Raw genomic sequence first — 20,888 nt, forward strand, 5'->3', positions numbered from 1 at the left:
GGCTCCAAGGGGCGCCATCACGGGCGCCCGCCCCGCCTCAAAACGCGTGCCCCACCCCCGGAACGTGTGTCACGCCCCTCTGGGAGGCGCGCCCCGCCCCCAGAACAGGCGCCAGCCCCGCCCCGGAGCATGAAGCTCCGACACTGTGTGTGTGTGTGTGTGTGTGAGAGAGAGAGAGAGAGAGAGAGAGAGAGAGAGCAAAACATCCTAAAGTATTTTGTTTATTATGTTGAATCCACACTTAAGTCTTATTCAGAGTAGAACCGTTAGATCCCTTGAATTCAATGGCATTTAAATTAGTCACAACTAAGTCTAGCTCTAAGCAATTATTAATATATTTTTTCATTATAAATTCTAAACTATATATCTACTATATATTTCTCTGTTTTGTCTTAAGATATCATAACCAAATTCTGCATGATGGTTCCTGAGATCAAGGAAAAGGTTTTCATTTACTGTATTGTCTGGGGACATCAGGATGCCATTTTGAATTAAGCTGGCAGACTGAGCCTTTCAAAGCTTCACTGATTTTAACCAATGATTGCAAACCTGTGCTGGTTTGTTGTTGCTGTTGCTCTTTAGAATCCCCAAGGATTGCCAGGCATGAGGTATTCCGGCCCTGTGGATTTCAGTGGGTCTGCTCTAAACGTTATTTGAGTGAGACCATCAACTGATACGGTAAATTTTCACAGCACGACACCCTTTTCCACTAAGCACACATGACACTAAGGCACTCTGTGGCTTAGAAGTACAGAATTTCCTTTTCAGAGCTTGTTCCTCTTGATTGTGAACTAGCAAGCAAGAAAGTAAGGGAAATACCTGTGTTTGTGCCATGCCTGTTCCAGAGATATGTGGTCAACCTCTCTAACTCTGAATTAGAAACAAGTGTTGTGGAAGAATAACTCTTACGATGTGAGCCTTGAATAGTAAATAGCTTTATCTTTTTATTTTTATTTTTTGATGTTTTGCTATGTTTTTATGTGTGTTGTAAGCCGCCCAGAGTGGCTGGTGAAACCCAGCCAGATGGGTGGGGTATAAATAATAAAATTATTTATTATTATTATTATTATTATTATTATTATTATTATTATTATCTGGGTGCTGAACTGCTTTTGGGAAGGGGACAAAGGGCAAAGGAAGTCCTTAGAATGAAGGGTGGACTTGTTACCTTCTCCTTGGGATGATTAAGAATTCTTCTCTCAGGTGAATCTTTGGTTGGGTTCCCCCTAGAACGAAAACAACAGGAAAAGGAGACTGACTTTCACACACAAACATTTGTTCACTGTATACTGAGATGCATTCACTGTCCAACAACCCTTTCTGAGGGTTTGCTCAAATTGCTCAAATTCCAGTGATTTATATATGAAATCTAGACCCTTTTATAGCCATTGGACAGTTGCAGATTGATGAACCTGCCGTACTGGTTCTGTCCCATTGCCATCTAGCCCACAGGAAGCATTAAAGAGCACATATCAACATTGCAGTGCACTTATGAAGATGAAACCTGTGATACTGTTTGCTTGGTGTGACGATCAGAATGTTCAGTTGCGCAAGGAACTGAACACTTGGTAGTTGTACTTCTATGAGGAAAGGGGAAATTGTCAGCATGGCTGGAATTAAAAGGTCAGGCCAGAAGAACAATGGATTTCAAATATATCTTCACAAGGTTTTATTTGTGTGATGAAGAGTTCAAATAGGAATCCATCCCAGCATAGTAGGCAAATAAAAATAAATTCCAGTAAAAATCAGGGCAAGGCAGTAAAAATCAGGGCAAGGCAGTCTGTTTGCCTGACTCACTCAGACTTGGTACACTCTGACCTGTGAATCTTTGCTGACGAAGAATTGTCGAAACAGGGCCTTGCCCTGATTTTTACTGGAATTTATTTTTATTTGCCTACTATACTGGGATTGATTCCTATTTGAACTCTTCATCACACAAATAAAACCTTGTGAAGATATATTTGAAATCCATTGTTCTTCTGGCCTGAGTTCTTGCAATTTACTGTTTATTTCTGGACTTTACCAAGAACTCCAATTTCTACTGGAATTAAAAGGCTGTGTGTGGCAGGTTAGGAATTGAGAAGGAAACCTGGATGTTGGGAAGTCAAGGGCGAGGGAGTCCAAAGACAAGAAAGCTGAAGGAAGGAAAGGTGCAGGGCAAACAAATGGACTAAGAAAGGAATATGAAAGACAAAACTGGGAAGGGGGGGCTAGGGCTGCAAACTATTGTTGGAAGGGAAGTGGGCAAGCCTAGGATGCTGGGGAACTGTGGGTCAGGGAATCAAGAGGGAATTGGAATCAAGGGAATCAAGAGGGAATCAGGGAATCAAGAGGGTTATTAGCCAACATGGTGCCCTCAGAACCCTCTGGGCTACAACCCCCAGAAGCTCCAGCCTAAATCCTGACAGCGCAAATTGGCTGTCTGTGACTTATCTCAGCCCTGACGTCCCTCTGGGACCCAGAAGAAGTGGCTGGCTGAATTGAATGCATTGATTTTAAGTAACCATCCAATACTCTGGCAACATTTCTGTGAGGAAGGGTCCACTCCAGCCTCGCTCACCTCTTTATGATGCTTTCTCTGGGCAGACTATGGTTCCTGACATCTCGGGGAAGTTCTGCTTGCGCTGGCCCCAGTGTCTCCTGCTGCAGCAGTCTGGAATACAGGAACCAAGCAGGTGGAGAAGTTATGCATGGAGTTCTCATTTCATGCCAGCGTTCCTATAGGTTTTGCCTCCAGATACATTCATTTTATTCCACATTCATGATTATTTGTGCCCGTGACACTACTGGATCAGTCACACACAATCCCAGTATCAATACAGTTTGCATTTCTAAATGTTTTGGGATGGTTTGCCTGAAATAGTCCATGCATATCCCATAACCTCCTGCTGAAATCCCATAACCTATTGTCCCACAAATGTTCTGGATTAATTTTGTCCTAGGTTTGTTGTACCGTAGCCCCTACAGACAGCAATGACCACCTCCTAGTGGTGCAGCAATAAAACTGCTAGCACACTTGCAAAGCTAAGCAGGGTCCAGTATGGGTTTCAAATTGGATGGGCTACCATGTGTAGAGATTGCTGAATAGCAGGGGGTTGGGCTAGAAGACCCTCAGGGTCCCTTCCAATTCTATGATAGCACTGGGGAAGTATCACAGAAGAAACTCAAGCAAGATAAATCCACCACTAATGCGCTTATTATTGTGTCAAGAACGCATTGCAAAGCGTGCCTGCAATAAAACACCAGTCTGGAGAGGCCCTCAATCTAAGCTGCCACATAGCTCAGCTCTTAGATCTTGCAAACTTTGTGTGACTTTAGCTCTGAGGTATGTAGCTGCCAGTGTTTAGCAAAACTCCTTAATTAACTCATAAATTAGATACTGAGGAATAATGTGTTCCACCATAACGCATGGCATCATGAAGCAATTCACACACACACACACACACACACACACACACACACACACACCAGTCTTTGCACAATGATACACTGAATTTAGATCTTAGAACACCAGTGCTGGTTTCCTTGTTTTTACATTGCAGGTGAAGTAGAAACAAGTATGCAGAATGTGGAGTTCAAATATAGGCACATTTTAAAAAAAAAACCTTCTCTGCTGGACTTCCCAGTGCTTGTAGGGATCCCAGTTTGCTCAAACTTGGTCTGAGTTGGTAAAAGGATCCACAAAGAAGGAGCAAAAGGAATTTGCAAGGGCATAAGGACGCGTTCCAACTTGCAACGACAGAGTCTTGTGGTAAAACTGAAACCGGCCCATCCACATTTTCCTAGCTTGAACTGGTATGATTTGGTAATCTCTTGCTTGGCGCAGTGCAGTTTCTCCACCATGCCTTTTGCAGAGGTAAGGTGGTTAGAGCACCTGTCTATGGCTCCAATCCCCACTTCAGCAATGAAGCACACTGGGCTATTGAGAGGATAAAAAAGGAGGGGGTGAGGACAAAATGGGGAAGAGAATCAGAAATGTTGCCTTGAACTCCCTGGGAGTAAGGCAGAATATATCTGTGTAATGAATGAGCCAATGAATAAACAAATGCTATGAGAAAGACGTGTGGCAAACCTACATCTAATCAAACTTCTCTGCGCTGCCCAACTGCCTCTTATTATTAGGCAAGGCAGGAACGTTGTTGACTTGAATGGCAAGCCAGACTTCTTCCTGTTCCTACAAGGCTTAGTGGTCCAGAGACAAATGAGACATGCTGGCCCTGATTCAGGGACATCCCTGCACAACAGCAGGCTGCGTGCCTGAGGCTGTGCAGGATGATCCCCCTCCTTCTCCCCATCAAAGAGATGATTAATGCTGTCAGCTTAGATTGGAGCAGCCCTTAGACTTAGCCACACACAATCCGCGCATGGGAGATGCGAGCTGGCAGCTCTCACCCTCTGTCTGGCATTGCATCTGTGGCGAAGGAACACAACACCTGCACAACGCCTGGTCCAGGTGCTGGATCTAGGGATTTTGCATGCAGATCCGCTCCTCTGGACCTGAGTTCCCATACTTTGCCTTCAGCAGAATTCCAAACTCCAAGGAGTGTGAATTTTTATGTCCAGCTGCTTAATATTGGTATTAAGTATTCAAAGCCTCCTTTGTGGGTCTGGGCCATTAACAACGGGTGAGAATTTATGGCTCAGATCAGTGCAGCAGCCATTTGGATCATGATGGATGTCTATTGAGGGCTACTAGCCATGATGGCTATGTTCCCCCTCCACTGTCAGAGGCATTATGCCTCCAAAGGCCAGTTGCTGAATACCAACCCTATCCATGCTTCCCAATATCTGCAAATCACCGATTGGGAGAGTACTAATGCACGCAGGTCCTGCCTGTGGTTTTCCATGGGCCTCTGGTTGACCACAGGGGGGGAAAGATGGCGGACTAGAAGGGCCATGGGCCTGATCCAGCAGGGTGGCTCTTATGATCTTATCAGTGTTGGTGGCAGGGGTCAGCGCTCTTCTGCAGGGCCCCCACTTCCAATCTCTGGAACCCATCGGCCCCACTTCTCCTCCCCTGTTCACCTACCTACCCCCTTTGACAATGCAAGTGGTGACTTGAGTGAGGAGACAGAGCAGCATGCTGTCCCTTGGGGTGGTTGTGAGGCTGCAGCCCAGAGAAAGAGGGCAAGCAAATGGAGGCACCAGTGAGGAAGACATGCCTCCCCCCGCAAACCTGGAACTGACGCTGACTTGGATGGTCAGCTCGTATCAACCTGCAGGATAGGAGCAGGTTGAATGGGATGAGGAGGGAGGGAGAGCTGCTGCGAGAAATTGTTTTGTTTTGCCATGGAGACCGCCCCACCAACCTCAGTCTCCCCTCAGTCAGCCCCTCACCCCATACCCCTGGTGGCATTGCTTGTAACCCTCCTCCTCCCTAGGTTGTGTACATACATTCAAAGCACATTCTTTCCCTCAAAGAATTCTGGGCACTGTGGTTTGTTAAGGGTTGCTATGAATTGTAATTCTGCGAGGGGTAAACTACACTACCCATAATTCTTTGAGGGGAAGAACGTGCTTTAAGAGTGTTGTGTGTACACAAGCTTAGTCTCAGTGTTGCCCTTGAGGATGGGGACAAAAACTAGAATTACCTGTCTCCACCTGTCTCTCATGGGCTGCGGTTGCATGCCCACTGTTGGTCACCCTGCCACTCTCAATGGGCATCAGCCCCCGCTGCTTATTTTAAATGTGCTATAGTTGCCTCAGAGATCTCTAGAGAAACCATATTTGCATTTTTGAACATTACTGTTTGTTACTACTGTATTTAAGGACTAATGTTGCTGCAACAGAAGTTAATCCTACTGTATTCAACAGGGCTTACCACAAGTAAACGTGGGATTGCAGCCACACAACCCCTAGCTATTTTGTTCCTACTTCTTCTTTTCCAGCTGCCTGTTTTGTCTTGGATCTTACCCAGCCACTGGTAAACCTGAGGTCAGGCAACTTGGCTAAACCCTTCTCAGTCAACAGCTCCACCTCCCTACATGGGTCATCTTGGAAGAAGAAGAAGAAGAAAGAGGCCCATTCATTGGGAAACAGAAGGTTGACTTCAAAGCAACTCTCACAGCAGCCTGCCCAAGTTCAGGTGGGTGGGGAAATCAATATTGCCATCGTGTATCTATGAAAAATGCTTTATTGTGGATTAGACAAGGCACATGTTGTTGAAGAGGCATTTACTGAAATACGAGCTCTTGCTGATAGTATACTCGCCATCCTGGCTTGAACTTTCTGCAAGGCGTCGCTCCAAACCTGGACTGGCTTTAGGGTTGAGTTTTGATGCGGCTCTGCCTAGTTAACACCTGCTTCCTGCTTAACAGAGCCCATCGAAACTAAACATGGGCACAACTGGAAGACAGAGATATGTACCTCCTTGCGGTAATCTGGAGCTGCCACATTCACTGCAAATGAAGCTCCAAGCACAGACTGCCTTGTTCATTGCAACAGAGACAGCCAACCTACATGTACAAAGAATGGAAGCACAGATTTTCTCCCTTCGGCAAAATGAATGGATTGGCTCTCTGTGTGAGGTGATTGTGTAGACCAGAGCTCCCACAACAATCAGGCATTGGGGAGCATGGCAAAATAATTTCGCTCTCCTTACCCCTGTCATAGGACGTAGAAATGTAGAGTTGGAAGGGACCACGAGGATCATCTAGTCCAGGCATCCCCAAACTTCGGCCCTCCAGATGTTTTGGACTACAGTTCCCATCTTCCCCGACCACTGGTCCTGTTAGCTAGGGATCATGGGAGTTGTAGGCCAAAACATCTGGAGGGCCGCAGTTTGGGGATGCCTGATCTAGTCCAACCCCCTGCAATGCAAGTATCTTCCACCCAGTGCGTGACTCGAACCCACGACCCTGAGATTAACAGTCTCATACTTTGCCAATTTAGCTATCGCTCAGATGCCCCTTCTCCAAAAATGGATTCTAGGGCTGTACAGTATATAAAAAGAAATGTAGAATTACAAAAATAAATAATGCAATAAAATGAAGAGGAATAAAACTATCCAACCAATGTGTGTGTGTTTTGGGTAAATAATAAAGTTGCAACCTGGCACCGAAAATAATAAACTGTTGGCATTGAGGTGCCAACCCAGTGAAAGTCATTTCTTTTGGACATACAGTACATACAATGTACTTTTCCTGCAGATGAAACAGACTTCCTCTGATGACCTGGGTGCACAGGCATTAAGAATTTAAGCCATTTCCCCCCACAATTGAAGTCAATGGGGCTTGATGGATTTACAACCCCGTCCATCTAGATGGACAGGTTGTGGCTTGGCCTTAATGAAAGGACTCCTACCCTTTGCACAATAAGCCTTTCCAGGAAGGTCTCCAGTATGCACAACCTTTCTCACAACAGAAATCACTTCTTTATGTGCATAATTCCACATCTAGTTCACCAGACCTTGCTCCGCTTGAATTCCAGGCCTCTGAGGCATGGCTTCAGAGGGATGTCTGCCACAGGCTACGCACATGCAGAAGTGAAGAAACACGACCTGCTTGCTCCTCTGTGTGAAAATCACCACTTGGGTGTCACAAAGGTTTCCTTGGCGGTTAGGCATTGGAATATGGAGTTGTCTGGTGTGTTTGAGGACTGGTTGTGGCCCTCATCCAGCCCTCCTCTTATAGGGGTATCCCCTTAAGGGATCCGGCGGTCGTGGATCCCGTCCGATGCCCTGCTGGGGCTGGGGCCATGGCACGACCCCCGGTGACACCAGGGGGAGCTTTCAGTTGTATTTGCATCAACAGGCTCCTCCCTCGGGGTGTTAACCTTATATGACCCCCTGCTGAGCGGGGTGGAGTCATGCTTGCTAGGGTGTCCAATGCCTAAGCCAATACCTCTCACTTGCTCTAACCAATAAAGTTGTGGCCTTATTTTACCCATTAACTCAAATCCATGTGTCACTGTGTCTTTATTTCTTGCGGGGGGCGGGTCCTCGAAGCGCAATCACCATTTGGGTGTCACAAAGGTTTCCTTGTCTCTCTCTCTGCTCCTTCAGACTGGCCCTGGCCAGAAGGTCAACCCCTTGAACTGCAACTATTGGAATGGATTCGAAAACATCCCCCCTCAGAGGTATCAGTCTCCACATGCTCAGAAATATAAACCTGAGACTTTTTCAAAGCAAAGGGGGTGGTTAAAACTTATCTGTGAACTGGAGCAGCCCTGTTTGTTTTTGCTCCGGTGTACAAGTCCAGAGATCCGGGTTCAAATCTCCACTCAGCCCTAAAGCTCACTAAAGTGACCTTGGGCCAGTAGCTTTCTCTCGGCCTAACCTACCTCACAGGGCTGTTGTGAGGATAAAATGAAGAAGCGGAGAAACTTATATGCTACCTCGAGCTCTTCGGATGAACATTTGAATCCTCAATAACCAGTATGCACAACCCTTCTCAACCTGTACACTTCATAGGCGTCAACTTCCAGATAGGAAAATAAGGGAAAATAAGGGATCAGCGGCGGCACGGCACCGGAAGTCGCTTCTGTGCATGTCCAGACATGCGCAGAAGCAACTTCCGGTGCCAGGCTGCCCGTGTCCGCATGTCTGGGCACCAGAAATCGCTTCTGCGCATGCTTGGGCATGCGCAGAGGCGATTTCCGAAGCCAAGTGAGCGAGCAGCCAGCCGGGAGCTGGGACATGGCTGCCGACGCCAGCAAGAGCTGCAAATCCGGGGGATTTACAGGATATTTTTCAATTCGGGAGACCAGCGGGAAATGGATTTAAATCCGGGGGTTTCCCGTGAAAAACGGGAGACTTGACAGCTATGGTACACTTATGTGTTTTGCAACATATGTATTTCTATGAATGGCTGGTTTTTGTTCTGCTACTGTTCTGCTTGTGAAAAGATACATTACTTCTGGTAAAGGACCCACCATAGCTGCTAGAGGGCCGTGAAAAATTGTGTTGTTTACAGCCAGTGTAAACAACGGCAACAGGGGCAAATGTGAGGCTCTGCCTAAGCTACTGGTGGGGCTAGAAAGGAGAAACACTAAGAAGGGAACCTCATGCAGAAGGGAGGAAAATCAACATAAGAGTTATGAGTTTGCTTATGAAGCCTGGAGGAGTAGGATATTGTGAGTGGTTTACCCAATGATTTCTAAACAGTGGCTTCGTACGATTGCAACCTTTTCTTCTAGGACTCCCATGTCTTTCACTGCTGCATGGTAGGCAGCTCTTTTGGACATCTTTCTTACATGCCTAGACCAGGGGTGGCCAACCTGTGTGGCCCTCCAGATGTTGCTGGACACCTCCTGTCATACCTGATCAATGGCCATTGCTCGCTGGGGCTGATGGGAGTTGGAGTCCTACAACATCTGGAGGGTCACAGGTTAGCTATCCCTGGTCTAGACATTCACCAGACTCTTATTATGACTGCCGTGGGACTTCAGGAAGTCCATTTCAACAATTACCAAATAAAGGGGTTGAGAGGTAACAGCTACCCCATACCATCCAACATTTCTCCGATGAAAATAGGGACATCCTATTCTATTATTGTGGGATGCGGGTGGCGCTGTGGGTTAAGCCACAGAGCCTAGGGCTTGCCAATCAGAAGGTCGGAGGTTCAAATCCCCGCGATGGGGTGAGCTCCTGTTGCTCGGTCCCTGCTCCTGCCCACCTAGCAGTTCGAAAGCATGCAGTGCAAGTACAGTAGAGAAATAGGTACCGCTCCGGCAGGAAGGTAAACGGCATTTCCGTGCGCTGCTCTGGTTCGCCAGAAGCGTCTTAGTCATGCTGGCCACATGACCTGGAAGATGTACGCCAGCTCCCTTGGCCAGTATAGCGAGATGAGTGTCGCAACCCCAGAGTCGTCCACGACCGGACCTAATGGTCAGGGGTCCCTTTACCTTTATTATTCTATTATTATTATTATTATTATTATTATTATTATTATTATTATTATTATTATTATTCTATTTATACACAGCCCATCTGACTGGGTTGCCCCAGCCACTCATGGCTTCCAACATATATAAAAACATAATAAAACATTAAACATTAAAGAACTTCTCCATATAGGGCTGCCTTCAGATAGCTCGGGGGTTGGATAACTCCATACCCTCCAACATTTCTCCGATGAAAACAGGGACATCCAAAGGGAAAGCGGGACATTCCGGGATCAAATCAGAAACCAGGATGACTTCTGTAAATCTGGGACTGTCTCTGGAAAATAGGGAAACTTGGAGGGTCTGATACACTGAGCCTGAAAATAGCTATCCTGAGTGTCCCAGTTTGAACCTATGGTTTGCCTATTCTAGCCCATGAATGTGAAAGGTCACCCAAAGTAGTGACACAGCTACAAGGGAGATGCCACCCAGAATTGTCTCCAGCACTTAGCGGAGGAGACGTTCACATTTGGAGTTAATGATTTCAGATATCACAAAAATAAATGCAATATGTCCATCTGTTACAACTTGGCAGGCACCATCTTTATGCAAATGATGTGCAAAACCTGTTAATTACAATTAGCTCAAATATACAAATTAGATGCCGGCACCTGGATATCATATGTTGCCAATGCGGTTCTCAGAGCTGTTCACCCCTGATCTAAAGGGACCTGCAGCAGAAGTTTATACAACTGATGGAAACATGTATTTGGATTTAGCCTTGCAAAAATGACTTCTAACAAATCTGTCTCACTCAGACATGCCTTTCTCTTCCCCATCATCTCCCCTGCAAGCTTCTTTCGGACGTCAAATCCAACGAGAGCCAAAGCATCAATCAGATTTTCGCTGGAGCTGTCGCCAGGAAAGAATGTCTACTGATGTGGGTATTGTTATAGCTAACCTATATCTGTTTTCTTAAAATAAAAAACAGCAACAGCATTTTCACATTTAGAAAATGAGATACAAACCCATTGCAATAATGCATTTATTATTAAAAGGCTAAGAAAGGTAAAAACTATTATATTGCTTGACTTCCAGATTATGGATTAATTAAATTAAATTGATTTAATTAATTTCTTAAATTCTTATGGAGCAGCTAAATCATCAAATCAACCCTATGGTCCTTAATCTGTAACTACACACACACTCTGGACTTGACAATTTAAACATCCCTTATTTTCTTGCTTTCTCAACATCGTTGTTCATTTTATAATCCCAACCTCCTGCTATAACTTCCTTATCAGGTCTGTTTTACTTGGTCTTGCACTCTCCCCCCCCCAAAAAAGTTTTTAGCATATCATATCGTGACCATCATGGGAATGCATAATACCAGCACTTGGTGGGTCGTTAGGATGCTATATTTTACATAATTAAATGAACAAAGCAAAGTGTCCATCTGAAATGCATCTTTAAGCATATTAATCACCATATGCTAAAAGCTCGCAGCCTTCTGGCATCTCCATCCAATTTGATATAAATCTTCCCTGACCAAGTGCGTTGCCTTGAGGTCAGATTCTAAGTTGGCTTTGTTGTTGTTGTTGTTGTTTAGTCGTTTAGTCGTGTCCGACTCTTCGTGACCCCATGGACCAGAGCACGCCAGGCACTCCTGTCTTGCACTGCCTCCCGCAGTTTGGTCAAACTCATGTTTGTAGCTTCAAGAACACTGTCCAGCCATCTCGTCCTCTGTCGTCCCCTTTTCCTAGTGCCCTCAATCTTTCCCAACATCAGGGTCTTTTCCAAGGATTCTTCTTTTCTCATGAGGTGGCCAAAGTATTGGAGCCTAAGCTTCAGGATCTGTCCTTCCAGTGAGCTCTCAGGGCCGATTTCCTTCAGAATGGATAGGTTCAATCTTCTTGCAGTCCATGGGACTCTCAAGAGTCTCCTCCAGCACCATAATTCAAAAGCATCAATTCTTCGGTGATCAGCCTTCTTTATGGTCCAGCTCTCACTTCCATACATCACTACTGGGGAAACCATAGCTTTAACTATATGGACCTTTGTCGGCAAGGTGATGTCTCTGCTTTTTAAGATGCTGTCTGGCTTCACCAAAAGTAAATTACTTGCATTTACAACTACCCTCCACATTCTACTTTTATTATGACACCATGTAATTCCGTTTTCATCTGTAAACTTGTTAAAAGCACACAATTAACTCAATTGCAAAACTCTGAACAAGTGGCTAATGTGTGGGGCAATTGAAGTTTTGTTGTGGTTACCTCTGTGGCGGTTCACAGTTACCATAGTTCCTTGAATTACAAAGCAATAAGGGCAGGTTTCGGCCCAGGTCATTTGTGTGAAAGACTTGTGCCAACAACAGTCTTTTTTTATGACTAGAAGAAAACAGGATTAGGAGCTGCATGTTAGATCTAGGGAGGGTTAGGAATAGTAGTCTAATTAAATGTATCAGGCAAAGACCCTAGAAATTACTGGTACATCCTGATTTCTGCCTGTGGAGATACTGGGTGATCTGTATGCAGAGCTGGGAATCCTGCAAAGACTGGAATCAGGCAGCAAATAAAAGAAGAAGTGGAAGCTAGAGGCATCTAAATCAGTAGGTTTTGAGCTGTGTTTTGAGATCTTTTGGGGGGCAGCTACAGATAGGCTCCTTGCCAAATGTTGTGGTGCTCTATTTAGACCAAGGTTCCCCAAACTTGGGTCTCCAGCCGCTTTTGGACTACAATTTCCAACATCCCTGACCAGAGGTCCTGCCAGCTAGGGATGATGGGAGCTGTAGTCCAAAAACAGCTGGAGAGACCCAAGTCTGGGAACCAAGTTTGTGAACCAAGTTTGTCCAAGGTACTGGACAGTCAGCATCAGGAAACATAGCAAAAACCAGTGTCTTATTTAGCAGATATTCAAAGGATCTGACCTGATTTCAGCTTCTGGACGTGGTCCCAGGAATGGCTGAGTGATGAGGGCAGCTGCCGCCAGGGGTGGGCTTTGATAACATGGTGCCCTGAGCGAGGACAAAAATTGCCCCCTACTTTAATATTTCTTATTTCCACAATAATTCCTTGTGGTACAGTTGCATTTTTATGGCTCTTCTCAGTAGGTGCCCGTATTAATAGAGGTATATTATTATTATTATTATTTTGCTCCCCTTTGGTTCAGCACCTTGTGCAGGGGAGACACCCACACTGCCCTAAATCTGGCGCAGCTCTTACACAGTTCCTCAAATATGACCCAGTGTCTGGTGAAAATTATTATTTTTGGTGTTATTTTTGGTTAAGTAGAATGTTAGCTAGGTCTACAAGGGAGCAAGGTGGCTGTTACCAAGCATCCTCAAAGGAAGTCTTTATTTCCTCCTGTCTTCTCCCCTAAGGCCTTGTGCCTCTGAAGGCATGGCTTCATTCCGAGAAAGGAGCTTCCACCTACAATTTATTGCTATTAGGGGCACAGTAAATGTTACATACAAATGTGTGTAATAAATCTTTCTTTCTGACAAACAACTGGCGGGGGGAGGCTGCTTAATCCTTTCCCCACAAGCCATTTCCCTGCTGAAAATAGTATCTCTCTCTCACCCCTCCCACCCACCAGCTTCTTTCTCATGGACTCATATAATTTTAGGATGAGAAGAGACCCCTGTGAGGTTCCATACACAAGCAAATGTGCACATAACTCTACAGGTGAACACCTTCCCCTTCACAGCTCATCTAATACAAATCCCAGCCTCCAAAGGCTGTGTTTCCCCAGGGCCGGCCCTCAGGCAAGGCTGGGTGGCGCAATGCGCCAGGGCGCCGGGCCGCTAGGGGGCGCCGCACTGCGCCCGCCAGACAGCCACGCTGGGAAACCGGAGGGATCTTCGCATCGCCGGAGGGATCTTCGCCAGATATGCTTAAGATGGCCCTGTGTTTCCCTGATGAAAAGCTCTAGTTTTCATTAGGAGCATTTAGCTTGCCCTTTGATGTATAAAAAGAAAGGGTTTATACACTTTGATGTATAAAAGGAAAGGGAGGGAAAAGAAGGAATGAGACCCGAATGTTTATTTTGCAACTAGAGTATATACCAGCAGGACAATGGTGTGGGAAATGGAAAGTTCTGCTAGTTGAGATGAAAAATTGAACTTTCCATCTCAATAAAGATAGGACACGGTATTACCTCCTATCAATCTGAAAAATGCTGGGGCAATTGCCATCCATCTTTCAATTGGAATGGTTGTGGGGTGGGGAGGGGAGGTTGGATAAGAGATATCAGAACTTCGACCCTCACAGACCCGACAAAATGTGTTGTTTGCTCAATTGAAAGGAAGAAGTTGGAAAACAGGCTGGGCCATTATGTCTCCTAAACTCCAAGGAGCTGCCCTGAAGGACAGGAACAGTAAAGAATTGCCCACAAACTCTAACTTTAGGGTTGCCATATTTCAATCAGTGAAAATCCAGACAGTTGTTGAGCTTTTTTTACCGTAGTTTTGCCCAAAGTGGTTGAGCTTTTTGGGCAAAATCGCTAAAAAAGAATGCCATTTTTGAACTACTTTTATTTTAAAAGGGCACTGCCGAAATCGGCTGCCATACGTCCGGATTTTCCAGGACATCAGCCGCGATTTCTGCCCGGACACTGCTGCTGACTGGAGTATTCTGGATATATCTGGCAAAATCTGGATGTATGGCAATTCTATAACTTAGAACTTTTCTGTTTTACAACAACGATAAATATGTCCATTTCACTGTGAACTTAGTCATGCTGAGAAGGTTGGGCCATAGCAGAAAAGCTGAGGAGGAGGAGAGAGCTCTTAAACCATACATAGCTTGGATATGGAATGCCTTTCAAGTTCTTGAGATAATGGGCAGTATTCAACTAAACAAGTTTGTGAGCAGAATGACTTTTCCTCATTGGTGGATGGGACTTTCCCTCCCCCCCCCCCGTGCACGCCATGCCATCTCCTAATCTGCTCTGGAGGATTGGAGGAAACCATCCAATCCTAGCCCCGTTCATAGACTCATAGGAGTTGGAAGGGACCATGAGGGTCATCTAGTCCAACCCCCTGCAGTGCAGGAATCTCACCCAACATGGGGCTCGAACCCATGATCCTGGAATTAAGAGTTTCGTGCTCTGTCAACTGAGCTATCACGCCTGGCCATTGTGCAAGCAAAAGTTGTTCTGCGACTTAGCATTACATTGAATATGGCCCATTCAGTTCAGGAATGTCCCTCCTCCTATTGTATGCCTCAAAACATTTGGGGGTAAGGCTCCTCCATCAGCAGAGGCCAGCAGAGGTGGCTAAGGCTGCTTGGAGGGGACATCTGCACCCCCAAGACAAATACTGCCTCTGGCACAGGTGATCAGAGGTTTGGATTGCTCTGCAAGGAAAGGGGTACCTTTTTTTGCAGGCATTCCCATTTTCACTATGCCATGTCCCAGGCTTGCTCAGCAAAGGGGCCCAGCAGGGCCAGTTCTGGAGGGCCAGCTCAGGATCCAGTGGGTCCTTTACTGGCCTAGCTCAGCCACCTCTCCAGCGTGCAAGATGCTGTCTTTTGGGGGCTCCAGCGACTACCAGTGGTAACTTCCATCCACCTATTGGGGTCAGGATTCAGATTCAGGGTTTTGTGGTTAAAACCACAAACTGTGGGTGTCATTCAACATAAAGCCAATTAGGGTATCTGTGTGTGGAACAAGGTCTGCTCATACAGCAAGTCTTTTCCACCCTCTCCTTCCCCCAGGAGTGCTCTAGGCCTGCTCTGGGGATTCCCCCAACCTGCCATCACAGATTTAGAGGTGCAAGGGGAAATCCCTGTTGCAGGAGTGGATCTCATTCCATGCACACAACAACTTAATTGAGTCCCACTCAAGTAAGAGTAACCCTTAGTTAGTGGGTTACACTCAACTAACTTATAAACTAACTCATAGTGGACCCAATGAATTTAAAGGAGCAAAGTTAGTCATAAGGGATGCAGGTGGCGCTGTGGTCTAAACCACTGAGCCTCTTGGGCTTGCCGATCGGAAGGTCGGCAGTTCAACGGGGTGAGCTCCCAGTGCTCGGTCCCTGCTCCTGCCCACCTAGCAGTTCAAAAGCACGTCAAGTGCAAGTAGATAAATAGGTACCACTCCGGCAGGATGGTAAACGGTGTTACCGTGCACTGCTCTGGTTTGCCAGAAGTGGCTTTGTCATGCTGGCCACTTGACCCGGAAGCTGTCTGTGGACGAACAGCGGCTCCCTCGGCCTATAGAGCAAGATGAGTGCCGCAACTCCAGTCATCCGTGACTGGACCTAACGGTCAGGGGTATCTTTACCTTTACATTTTTAAGTTGATCATGGTGATTAATTTTAATGAGTCTTTTTTCTTTTTTTAATTTCTAGTTTTCAAGTTTATACAGTTCACTAATTTTACCATCATTTTGACATTTCAAAGCTTGACTTCCTTCCCCCTCCTTCTGCGGTTCCTTAAATTTATTTTAAATATCTTCTGCATATCCAAATTAACTTAATTTGCTCATTTATTCATCTTCTTTAAATATAAACTCTTATGAAGCTGCAGGTTATTACAATAATCCTGCCAATATTCTTATCTGTTTACTATTTACAGTCATACCTCATGTTGCATCCGCTTCTGGTTACATACTTTCATGTTGCGTCCTGCGGCAACCCAGAAGTACCGGAACCGGTTACTTCCAGGTTTCGCCACATGCGCAGAAGCGCTAAATCACACCGCATGTGTGCGTAGGCACAGCGCTTCGCCTCGCGTCAGTTCTGTGTTACGGACAGGCCTCCAGAACAGATCCCGTCCGTAACAAGAGGTTCCACTGTACAGTGGTACCTTGGGTTACAAACGCTTCGGGTTACAAACACAAAAGTAGTACCTCGGGTTGCGAACTTTGCCCCAGGATGAGAACAGAAATGGCGCGCCAGCGGCACGGCGGCAGTGGGAGGCCCCACTAGCGAAAGCGCACCTCAGGTTAAGAACGGTTTCGGGTTAAGAACGGACCTCCAGAACGAATTAAGTTCATAACCCAAGATCTGTATCTGTAAATATTCAATAAACCATTTCCATTCTTTTATTTTAAAAGTTATCTTGATGAGTTTATTCTGAGAAAACATTTGTACAAAACAACCCCTATGCTCTGGCCACCCCTAACTCAAAGCTAAACTATGAACCTGCTGGGTGAAGTTAAGGAATTCACTATGTCTCACCTCCTGCAAGTATAATATGGAGATAGTCCTGGCCAACCCATCTAGAGCTTTAAAGATTATTGATGTATACAAAACACTTTATGGACTACATTTGGTATGGGGAACTTTTGGCCCTCTCGATGTAGCTGAACTACAACTCCCATCAGCCCCAGAAAGTATGGCAATAATGACAGGAGTTGTAGTTCAGCAACATCCAGACGGCCAAAGATATACACAACTAGACCTGAAATTCATAGAATATACTGCTACATTCAAAACTACTGAACACAAAGTGAAAATACAAAAAGGAAGGGAGGGTCTCACACTCAGATCTATGGGTCGTTGCGGGACGGGTGCCGTGTGAAACTTCATCCTTCTCCTTTCAAACATGGATGGGAGGACAGTATAAAGTAAAAGCTGAACTTCAGGATGAAATGAAGTGTGGAGCCTAAAGCAAGCTTGCCAAATGGTTTCGGATATCTGGGATCTGAGTTTTGGGTCCCAACCTGTTCCGAGAGAATCATCCCTTCTGAGCCCCTCATCCATCTCTTAGGCAGCAATGAAAGCAGATGACATCTGTATCTACTGCAGGAGCCCATGAGCTGTAGGGCAAGTGCTTTAAGCTTAGTGAACTTAATCTTGCAGGCACTTCACAGCATAGGCTTCGTCAAACTGGCGCCTGGCAGATGCTCTGAACTACAACTCCCACCAGCTGGCTGGGCCTGAGGGGAGCTATAGTCCAAAGCATCCGCAGGGTACCAGCTTGACAAGGGCTGCCGTAACATCTTTCCAGCCCCCTGTACTTCTCTGTTCCAACTTTCACACCACTGCTCTTAGCATAGATTACACAGCTTCACCGGCTTGCAAATGGGGGGCTTTAGTCTGCCACAAGCAGAGTAGGAAGCCTCTGAAGCAAAGGTAAGGGCAGTATATGTTCCCTGGGATCTGAAACTCATCACAGGACATAGCAGCTAAATGAATGGCAAAATCTGAGCTGCACTTTGCTCTCTTGTCCGTCTGTGTGTGTGTGTGTGACAACAGCACCCTGTATGTCTACAAACATGAAGACAGGACGTCTTGCAACCATGCACAGCACCCCATCTTCAAACTTGAAGCCATCTAGTGGCACCCTCCGAAGAACCCTGCATTCGCCTGCTTGGGCTTCCTGACCCCACTGTGTGGGAATGTGCCCTCATGGCTAGGAACCCTTGAACGCACAGGCGTCTGGAAGCCTCAACTCTCCGCTTCGCATGAATTACTCACTCCGCTGAACTTAATTAGCATGCCTGGCCTGCTTTTTATTCCTAGCCTTTTGGGAGCTGGGAGTACAATACCCTTCTTCTCTCCCAACACTCGCCTGCCCTTCCTCGCTCTCCAGGAGAGGTAGCGTTGTTGCTGTGTGCTTTGTTTCTGTAAATGCACACATATCTGCCTTCGCCTTGGAGGGCGTGTGTTCCATTGTAAAGCAACATGTGCAGTCACATCTCCGAAAGCAAGCTTTTAGGTTCTTCCAGGTTTAAAACTCCCCGCCCCCCCCCGCCGCCGCTTTAAAAATAAACGAGCTTGCACGATTTTTAGAGACAGCTGCGGTTTGGGTCGCGCAACCCCATCGGATCAAAACAAATCCCACGCAAACAAAAGAATATGAAGCAAGAGTCTTCGATTCCGAGGCTGGGTACACACACCATACCCTGAAAGCACATTTCTCTCCCCACCCCCAACCCAAAGAAGAATGGGAACTGTAGCTTGTTTAAGGGTATTGGGAACTATTGCCCTGCGAGATGTAAACTACAGTTCCCATGATTCTTTTTTTTCGGGAGCAAAGAAAACGCGCTTGGAATGTGCTTGAAAAGTGCGGTGTGCACGCCGCTCTTTCCTGTTCTGTTTCCAACACGATTGCCCGGTTCCCCTGGTTTTGATTTCTTTGGGGGGATTGCGCCTTTCCCCCAAACACCCTCGCACAACACACAAGGGATGCCCCTCATTTCTGAGCAGCCAGCTGCTAAGCATGCTAGGCAGGGCTGTGTTTTTCTCTCGCGACGCTGCTTTTGGGAACATTTCAATCTCCCCCCCCCACCGCGCCCCGCCCCCCCCCGACTTACCTGGATGAATCCGTCGTGGTGTAGTAGTGCCCGTAGAAGATGACCGAGAACGTTATCCCTATCAGGAACAAAAGGCAGAGCCTCTTCCACCGGGCAGACCCCATCCAGGAAAGTTTGGAGCACGCCAGCAGTAGCAGGAGGAGGAGGAAGAAGCCTTCCCCCAAAAAGGGTGGCCTCCCAATGCGCACTATCCTGGGCTCCGCCAAATGAAATCAGAGCCACCTTCGCTTCCCAAGCGATGCCGCCCTCCCTTGCAAAAAAGCAAAAGGGGGGAAAAGTGGGGAACTCTACAGTGGCTCTTTCAAGCTCTTTTGAAAAGTTCCCGAGTTGCTCTCCTGCCTGACTTTACCCTCTTGAGCCCAGCTGGAAGAGGTCCCCCAGGGCTTGGGTATTGTGCGGCGCGTAATAAAGACCTCCTTCTCTCTCTAGCGTCTCCTCCCTCTCCCTGCCCTTCCATCTGTTGATAGCTGCCAATGCACCTTCCCAGGGTAGCTAACTAAGGAGAGGGAGAAAGGCTGTGTAAAACAGTTGGGGAGGGGGGGTGGTAGGGTACTTTTCCCCTAACTGGTTTAGACTCGCTCGCTGGTGGAGGGGGCGACGGGAGGCGTCGGGAGGCGTGTGAGTTCCTACTCCTAAAACAGCTACTAATTCGCAGCTGGAGATTAAACATTTACTCGGGCAGGAAAGGAGCATGCTTGGAAGTTGATCATTCTTTAGCCTTGACCTAGGAACGTGGTTTATTTTGTTTTCTTATTTTTTTTCGTTTGGGGGGAGCAGGGAGCGGGTGGCGGAATTCATAAACGCTTATTTCAGATGAAACAGGAGCTTTTACGCACCAACGGAAGCGCGCGCACACCCCCATTTCACAGATATGTGAGAGGTTTCGGGCTGGGTTGGCGTTGGCAGGGTGGGGAGGGGTTGTTAGCGCGGATCCAAATCCGGAGTTACTCCTGCTGTGTTGTTGGGTAAACAGAAGAGCCCTGAAAGAGCGGCTGGGCTGCTGGGCTAAGTAAAGACCCTCCCACCTCCGCTGAAGAATGTATGGAAAAGATCCACGTCCCGCCCCCTCCAACCATTGCAGGTGCTACTCACTGAATTTCCATGGGGATTTGTCTCTCCTCTGCCCTTCCCTGAAGAAATCAGACCCCCACCCCACCCCTTGCAACTTCACTGGGCGAAGGCCGGCTCCAGAGGGTGACCGGGTTGGGCATTTTCCAGGGCTCCAAGACCAACTTTGCACAGAGAATACAACAAGATGCAATGTAGCCTAGGGCAGTTTGTGTGTCTTGTCTTCTCCATGGGGTGCTGTAGGTGGGGGCCCAAAATCCATGAATGCCTGATAAATTTGCATGGGATGGGGGTTGATTTAGTTTGGTTTTATTGTACAGTACTGTGTTATCTTTTCTAGAAGTAACCACCCTGGTTACTGGTTATGGCAACAAATACAATAAAGCAGGTTCTCCCCATAGAGGAGAACATGGGTTGCGGAAGGGTTAACAAGACATCCCAGGGTTGGAGAGGCGGGTCAGTTTGGATGGCCACATGTGTGATTGGTGGGTGTGCTGTTGCTGGGGAAATTTGCATGTAGCAAATGATTGATTGACAGCCTTGCCCTATATATGTTTAGCGAGCAGCGTTCAGTCCCACTTTTGCTGCTCGCAACGAATTTCCCGCCTGCCCTCCTCTAATTTTAGGCACAGGGGCCTGGTAGGAATTTTGCCACTTGGCTGATTGGCTGGTGCCAGGTGGTTTTTTCCTACTACGCTGCAATAAGTCACAACTTGTAAGGTTGGCGGTTA

The 20,888-nt window shown here is 46.7% G+C and overlaps 1 protein-coding gene across 1 annotated transcript in view; it reads right to left on the reverse strand.

Annotated features, from left to right (window-relative positions):
* The window catches only part of ST6GALNAC2 (ST6 N-acetylgalactosaminide alpha-2,6-sialyltransferase 2), a 32,572-nt gene extending 12,988 nt beyond the window's left edge, over nt 1–19,584 (reverse strand). Inside the window, exons 1-3 of the mRNA XM_035104555.3 lie at nt 19,090–19,584; nt 2,561–2,653; nt 1,169–1,226 (exon numbers count right to left, since the gene is read on the reverse strand). Coding sequence (XP_034960446.2) covers nt 1,169–1,226; nt 2,561–2,653; nt 19,090–19,193 — 255 coding nt within the window. The 5' untranslated portion in view covers nt 19,194–19,584. The remainder of the gene's footprint in view (nt 1–1,168; nt 1,227–2,560; nt 2,654–19,089) is intronic.
* Nucleotides 19,585–20,888: the final 1,304 nt, after the last annotated feature.

This window comes from Zootoca vivipara, chromosome 2 (genome assembly GCF_965207765.1).
Source record: "Zootoca vivipara chromosome 2, rZooViv2.hap1.1, whole genome shotgun sequence".
Lineage (NCBI taxonomy): Eukaryota > Metazoa > Chordata > Lepidosauria > Squamata > Lacertidae > Zootoca > Zootoca vivipara.